General features: G+C 42.2%; 1 protein-coding gene across 2 annotated transcripts in view; it reads left to right on the top strand.

The window, feature by feature from the left end:
- The first annotated feature begins 1,006 nt into the window (after positions 1-1,006).
- The window catches only part of LOC103379083 (mothers against decapentaplegic homolog 6-like), a 25,278-nt gene continuing 18,379 nt past the window's right edge, over positions 1,007-7,905 (top strand). Inside the window, exons 1-3 of one of the 2 annotated variants that reach the window (XM_008310507.3) lie at positions 1,010-2,485; positions 5,807-5,860; positions 6,333-6,410. In XM_008310507.3, coding sequence (XP_008308729.1) covers positions 1,624-2,485; positions 5,807-5,860; positions 6,333-6,410 — 994 coding nt within the window. In that variant the 5' untranslated portion in view covers positions 1,010-1,623. Of the gene's footprint in view, positions 2,486-5,806; positions 5,861-6,332; positions 6,411-7,905 lie in introns of both variants that reach the window. The other variant, XM_017032336.2, reaches the window with a different exon arrangement.

The following is a 7,905-nucleotide window of genomic DNA, read 5'->3' as shown; positions in this document are numbered from 1 at the left end:
AAAACAGTAAATAATAAAACATGTAGTTCGATGATGGTGATTTATGAATGACCAACTTTATTGGATTTTCTGACTGTTTCTAACTGGTCTTGACTGTTCTGAGTTGGTACGATAGAAGATCTATTATTATTATTATTATTATTATTATTATTATTATTATTATTATTATTATTATTATTATTATTATTATTATTATTATTATTATTATTATTATTATTATTATTATTATTATTATTATTATTATTATTATTATTATTATTATTATTATTATTATTATTATTATTATTATTATTATTATTTTCCACTGCGAATCACAGCAACAAATTCAGCCTGAAACTGTTGTAAAAATGTTGTAAAAAAATACAAAATGAGAGAATGAATGAAAGAAAAGGCAGAAATGATTAAAAACTAACACATGTAACTTTGAGCAACCAAAAACAACAGCATATGTGTAAAACGGGTACGGAATAAATAGTTCCAAACAGTAATGTAGCCAAGTGTTCCTTAAAAAAATGTATAAAAAACAACCTTTTTTTACATATACAAAAAACAATAAAATCAAAAAAAATTTAAAAAACACCACTATTTTATAAAAACTCAATAAAAACCTCCCCTTCATAAAACAAAGGTTTTATTTAGCCTTTTATAAGGTGTGAGTTGATCCCAGCCCTCCCCCCAAATTCTGAAAATCAAAGATATCACTGTAGTTACACAGAGTAAAGAGTCTGGGGAGAGCTTCACTGGACACTATTCATTTAATGCTCATTTAAAAATCACTTTCTAAAACATAATAAAGTAATATTATCGAGTTATTTTTAATAAACTACAGATAAGTATTTTTTTCCCATAAAAACTCCGTGAATATTCCCACGTGTACTTCTCTGTTTCCTTTGTTGTTAACGGGACTGAACTCGGCTCTAATTCTGAAAATCACCTCAGTCTGTTTCATTCCGTCGACTTTGACTTCAGTGTGTGTGGTGTGCGCGCGTGTGTGTGCGCGCACACGCGTGGACCCGTGGGGCAGTGCAGCAGCAGCAGCAGCAGCAGCAGCAGTGGAGTCACTCCATCTCTTCTTCTTCTTCTTCTTCTGTAACAGTTTCTCAGCCCAGATTCCGTCCTGCTCTGGACTTTGGCTCCGGACTCTCGGACCTTTCTTCCCGCAGCAGAACTCCTGTTCTGGCCGCCGCGGCTGCACCGCCATCGACGGAGAGCAGCGGAATAACTGAGGATTAATTTTGTGGAATTTACGGATCAGTGAATTGAGGATTGAGTTGGAGAAGAAAGTCCGTGAGAAGTGTTGATGCTGTGGCTGTTTTTTTTTCTTTCTTTTTTTTCTGGTTCTTCCTTTTTGTGAATGTAAACTGATGCGCGTCCGGACTATGCTGTGTGGAGCGTGCGTGGGATTTCCACGGTGTGGTGGAGTCGAGGTCTTTGCCCCAGCGCCGGAGGGAGTTGAGTGTTGAGTGCATTGGCGACATTAGCGGGTCACGGAGCCGTGGACGTGTCTTCACCTCCTCTTTTTCTGCCCACGGTTCGGTGATGCTCACGGAAACGCGTGACTGACCGTGACTTTCTGATGCTGCAGCCACACCGCCACAACAACACGGGAACCAGCGGCTGCGCATGTTGTGCGCACCGCGGTGCCCAGACCCCGGGTCCTGTACGACGAGTGTGATCGATGTAGCATCTCTGGAGACCCCGACGGGGCCGACGGGACACAGTCAAAACTGTCTAAGCTGTCGTATGTTCAAGTCCAAACGCTCCGGTCTCGTACGGCGACTGTGGAGAAGCCGTCTGGTCACCGAGAGCGACGGGCGGGATGGAAGCAGAAGAGGCGAGGGAGGACGACACGCTGCGTGGGGAGGACACTCGGGGAATCTCTACAGACACGAGCAGCGTGCGGTGACGAACGCTGAGCCGTCACCCGGGCTCGGCGGGGAGGCTGGAGACCTGACGGAGTGCGCGGAGAGAGAAGACGGCGAGAAGCCCGACGATGACCGCGGTGCCATGTGCGTCCCGGAGCACAGAGGCCACGGTGCGGGACAGGAGGGCGACACTAGTACGGTGACGTGTTGTTTATTTGGGGAATGGGACCGCCGACCACGGAGCCCATATTGGGCCCCGAGGAGGGACGGAGCGGGCTCTTATCAGTGCGCAACGAGACGCGGAATGTTGGAGGACGAACTCGCCATCACCGCTCATGTGTTTTTGAAAAGACTGAAGGAGAGACCTCTGGAGGCCTTGGCCAAGGCTGTGGACGCCAGAGGGGGGCTGCCCAGCGACTGTGTCATGGTGCCCGACACCGAGCTGCAGGTCGGGGACCATGGCATCTCCCCCCTCCGGCTGCTGTGTAGGCTGTACCGCTGGAGCGACCTGCCGCTCTCAGCGCAGCTCAAACCGCTGAGCCACTGCCAGAGCTGTGGAGCAGTGGACAGCAACAAGGTGTGCTGCAACCCCTACCACTACAGCCGCTTATGTGAGCCAGGTAAGGTCACCCAGCCTATGAGGGTGGGGGTGAGGGTGAGGGTGAGTCCCCCCTCCTCCTGATAACCCCCGCTGTATGAGAGGAATCATTGTTTTTAAATCTTTTGTTTTTAAATATGAGAGGAATCATTGTTTTTAAATCTACCTGCCGTGTTTTTATTTTTGTTTTGGAAATCCACGTCATTTCCATCTTTAAAAGTTGTGAAGATCGAAAAGCTTTTTGAATCACAAATGAAATCATTACCAACAAATATAGTCATATATATGTATATATATGTGTGTATATATTTACATATATATGCGAGCTTTATTGTTCCACGAATCAAAACATGTCTTTTAGTCCATCGTGTTCATATATATTTATTTCTAATGCATCGTTTTGCAGATCACTGTATCTTTAAGGTTTTGTTCAGTTTTCCGACGTATCTCGGAACTTGAATCTATCTCTGAAACTTTAAACAGTGAATCAGTCCAACACTGAACACCAACGTCACCCAGACCCAGGTTCAAACCCCGGTGCCGCGATACTTGACCATTACTTAGATTTCCTCTCCACATTCCTAAGTCGTTACGTACGTTTGTGAATTTGCGTAAAAAAAAAAACTTTGCAGTTTTCCAAATCTTCCAGTTAAGGCTGTGCCTCGTGTTGCATTCAGGCTCCTTTTCTTTCTCTCTCTCTCTCTCTCTCTGTCTCTGACAAGGAGGTCCTCCTCTTGTTATTTAGGTGAAGGAGTGCCGATAATATACAGTTTGCTTAGTGCTGGCGCCAGACTGACTCGCTGGCTATCTGACTGACTGAGGACTCCGGCAATTACTGGCTCTGCTCTTAAAGGGGCCGCAGCCACAAAAAACCCGAGTCCACTGTGGACTGGATTCTGTCTCAGCAGGAGTCCACTGTGGACTGGATTCTGTCTCTGCAGCAGAAACAGAAACAGAAACAGACACAGAATCAGCAGAGCCGTACACAGAAAAAAAAAACAAAAAACTGAGATATATTGGTTATGTTTAGGATTAAAAATAAATGTAATGGGAATTGAGACACAGGAGCTTCAAGCTCATTTCTTTTTTAACGAAGGGCCACATCAGCATCATGGCTGCCATCGAAGGGGCCGCTTGTAACTGGGTGATGTGTAACGTCTCTATAACATGTTGACGGATTAGTCACTGCATTTGTTTCAACTTTAATTCAAGTTACAGATGTTGTGCGTTGAACGAGTCACAACTGAACTCCTCTGAATGACCAGGTGACGAAAACCTATCAAATATGGTTCCTTTTGTCATAACCAGGGACCAAATACCACATAACATCGGCCGACGTGGCATTTCACAAAAACAATTGGCTGCAGACAGCCCTGCAGGGGGAGCTCCAGACATAACTAATTACAGGTGCTTTGAACACATACACTTGTTAACACGATGTCTGACATCTGTAATTAACTGCAAACAATAACGGGGTTTGTCAAAGTCTGCGCCTCTGGTTCTATTCTTCAACCTTTGTTAATACTTCTTTGTAACGCTGCTATCTAGTGGCGGGAATGCAGTTGTTCACAGTCAGGTAACACTAGACGTGAGTACAGACGTTTATCTCGAGGCATCGCTCGAGCTTCGGCCGGCCATTTAGTAAATAAGTTGAGGGGCGAGGACTGACCCGCAAACCTTATGTTAGACACAGGTGTTGTAGACATTTTTTTGTTGACTTGGTTTGGGGATCTCACCATCACTGGTCCAGAATAAAGGATCCAGGACAGGCACGGGCAAACCTTTTGACTCGCGAGTCACAATTGTCCTAAAATTGAACACCATCTATTGGGGAAACGTGGGTATTGCAGGGAAAATGCAGAAGTATGATGATAATATGAATAAATTATGTAATTTGGAAACGTTTGGCAGGCCGGATTAAAAGGCTGAACGGGCTGCATCCAGGCCCCCGGGCCTTAGTTTGCCCATGCCTGATCCAGGATGACCTTCAAAAACAAATATGAATTTAACAATTGTAATATAAAATAATATGGGCAGATTTTACGATCAGTTGCTTTATTGATCGTTTGAGGCACCACGTCAGTCAAATTTCATTTTTTTATTTCATAAATTTGTTACAATTTTTAATAAATACTATAATTTAATATCCAGTTTCTTTTCTAACCCACGGGTGAACTTTTTCATAATGGATGAAAACTTCATTTCCTTTCACTTCAAAGTTACTTTTTTTTCTGAGCTACTGTACTTTCAGCTTCCGTCCACGCAGCTCGGCCTCGACCTCCATGTTCCCTTTGAGTAAATTCAAACACTGAGACTAGTTTGATGTTTTGCCGTTTGCAGGAAATCATAACAACCGCTCTGTGTTGACGAGTCGGACGACAAACAGTTCCAAAAGCAGCATATTTTGATTCTAAAATAAGCTTTCCGTGTAGCTGATTAAAAAAAATCATTCATGTTTTTCTTCTCATTTTTTTTTCACATTTTTAAAAGGTCCATTGAAGACTGTGTTGATTCATTGAAGACAGAACATTTGAAAAACTCAATTATATTTATAATAAACTATAAAGGTATAGATATTATTTATACAGTTATTCAAACTGTTTTAACTCTTTATCCTGAGCTTTACTTTCAGTTTGGAAACAATTTATTGCTTTTTTTTTTCTATCTTTTGACCAAACATCAAAACTATTTAAAACTAAATCAATGACTGAAATGGAAGCGACGTTGATGGTCGTTCTAGACGTATTCAGAATAGAAAAGACACGATTTGGAGGTGTGTCCTGCTGTGTGTGAGCGAGAGAGTTCCATATGCAGATGTTTTTGACTCAGTATCTGTGATAAAAAAAATATGGACAAACGTCAATGTCAAAATAACATTCATACTATTTTAGAACAATCTTCGCTTGAAAACAGCAAAGATCAGTTTTGATACCTAGAAATTCAATGTTTTTGTTTTAATATTATGAAACTTTTTTTGTTAAAATCCCCCAAAAAAACTCCACTTAAAATATTTTCTCTGTCTTTTTTCTGGTGAACAACACTTTTATTTTACAGTATTATTTTAAAAAGGCGACAGAGCAACACATTAGTAATTACAGTCTAGTTTTGATTGTCGTGAAAATCACAGTGTCTGTTTTTGTGTCAGCAGATTTTCCCTCGCTGCAGTTTAGATTTAAACGGTGTTATACTGTAGTTTGCTGGTGTGGGAATATAAATTTCAGGAGAGACAGTTGTGCCGTGTAATGGATGATAATCTTTTTGTTTTGACTCAGATGATAATTGAGGATTCAGTCAACACGTCCTTTAATTTCATTTTATTTTTTTTTTTTTGTTCCATTTCCAGAATCACCTCCTCCTCCGTACTTTCTGTCCCGTTCAGACGAACACAAGCCACTGGGTGAGTTTGGAAAATGTGCCACTACATTACGACTCAGTGAGTGACAGAGAGGGCGGGGTCATAACTCTACACTGGAAAACAAGTGTGAATATCTGATGAAAAAAAAATCAACAAAAAGTTGGAGGAGCGCCATCTGTACTGAGTTTAGTAGCTGTTCACTAGCTTTTTTTTTTTTTTTTGCTAATACAGTGGTTTGCAAAGTGAGGGGCGGGTCCCCCAGATGACACGGAGTTATTGTAGAAGGCAAATTGACATCAATTCAAATAGATTCCTAAACCCAAAAAAAAGCACCATCATTTCATTACTGGGAATAAAAGTTCTGTAGGAAATACAGCGTGGAAATAAAGTTTAGTGACATTTCCTACCATTACATTCAATTATAGATGTATCTTTTAGATCTTCACTGATTTACATCGTTCTTCAGATCTTTATCTCCAACTCATTCTTCTTGTGTTTGTTTCTCATCATCCAGACTCAACCGTGTCTTACACTGAAACCGTGCCTCCCCTCTTCTCCAGTCCGCCTCACATTTTGCCAACAGACTACACAGGTGAGTACCTGCGTCACCGTTGGCTACATGAACATGGTCTACGCAAAGGTAGACCTTGAGGCGCTGCTCAGTTCTGGTTTTTAAATACGATTTTATTTAAATTTTTAAACTCAGAGCTAACTGGCATGCTAATTAGCTGTTAGCCCAGCGCAATCAAATAGGTTGTTACTGCAAAAACTGAAAACGCTCGGCCCGTTTGACTCGATGTCTGCCCTGATTCAAATCGATGTATGGATCAAATAATCTCACTGGTTGTTGGATTATTAGTGGAAGATAAAAATGTATAATCTCCTTAATTAGAATACTTTTGAAGTTAGCAAACTGATGTAAGAAAAGGTACATTTTGCTAACGTAGTTGAAGGGAAACAACAAAATGTTTAAAAAAAAAAGGGAAGATCTCCAGTTAGGAGGTAGCCTGAAAGGAGCTAAGGAGCTAGCTTTTGTAAAGTTATTTAAAATTATCTTAGAAATTTCAGAAAACAAGTCTTTTTTTTTTTTTTTTTTTTTACCTCTGTAGCAAAATATAGCCTTCATAAAGTTAGAGCAGAAGAAATAAAAATGAAATTCCACCAAAGTCCCTGTTTGTAAAAGATCAGTTTTGGTAACAAACTTGTCGCCGTCGGAACTGGGATGAAACCAGTCACCAGAGACTAACGCTGCTCGAGGCCGGACGTCCAACACGGCTGCCATTTGGCTGAGCTGTGGTGTCACTTGTGCTTTTAAGGTGTGAGCGTCAGTGGTGCGTTCACTTACCTCGGATCTAATGCACACTGAAGCTGCCTTTTTCAGAGTGGCATGAATGACTTTATTGCTAATTAGTTTGTAGATGTTTACCTTTAAACATAAATGAAGGTAGTATTTGTACTATTTGTAGTATTTGAAGTACTGATGTTATTGTGTCGTATATTTCCTGCTACTTTCAAAGGCAGTAAACGCGACCAAAAAGTCCTCGCTGTGAAGCTTTCATTGTCAGCGTGGCTCAGCGGGGGTCCGGGGGTCTAGATGGCACGTCGGTGTCTCTCCCTGTCCCTACGTTTTCCACGGCAGCAGAAACATTCTGTGGGATGAAGCTGCAATAAGATCCCTGTGCGTACTCCCAGACCACCCATCCCCCCTCTTCCCCTCTTTCTTTCCTCAAATCCCTCCATTCCTCTCGGCAATTGAGCAGTGGAAAGAGGCTGGCATTTTGAGGGGCGGGGAGGGTGTGTGTGTGTGGGTGTGTGTGTGTGTGGGTGGGGGGGCAGAGGTGTAGAGTTTTTGTGAGGCTGTGTGTACGGTTTGAGAGACAGGGGGTGCAGGCTGTGGGCTGAGGGCTGAGTTTGGACAGGAAACAGCCCCCTCTAGATGGTGAAACTGGAGCTTTATTTGTTTACGCGCCGGGGTCGGTTGGAGAGGTCCTTGGAAGCGTTAGAAGAAACCCACAAACCCACTCAATCAGGGCTCCCTGGGCTCAGTTGTGGACGGTGTTGAAAAGGTAGATGGGCGACTATTAAGT

This window comes from Cynoglossus semilaevis, chromosome 5 (assembly GCF_000523025.1).
Source record: "Cynoglossus semilaevis isolate Cse_v1.0 chromosome 5, Cse_v1.0, whole genome shotgun sequence".
Classification (NCBI taxonomy): domain Eukaryota; kingdom Metazoa; phylum Chordata; class Actinopteri; order Pleuronectiformes; family Cynoglossidae; genus Cynoglossus; species Cynoglossus semilaevis.
This window is presented reverse-complemented; position numbering and strand designations above follow the sequence as displayed.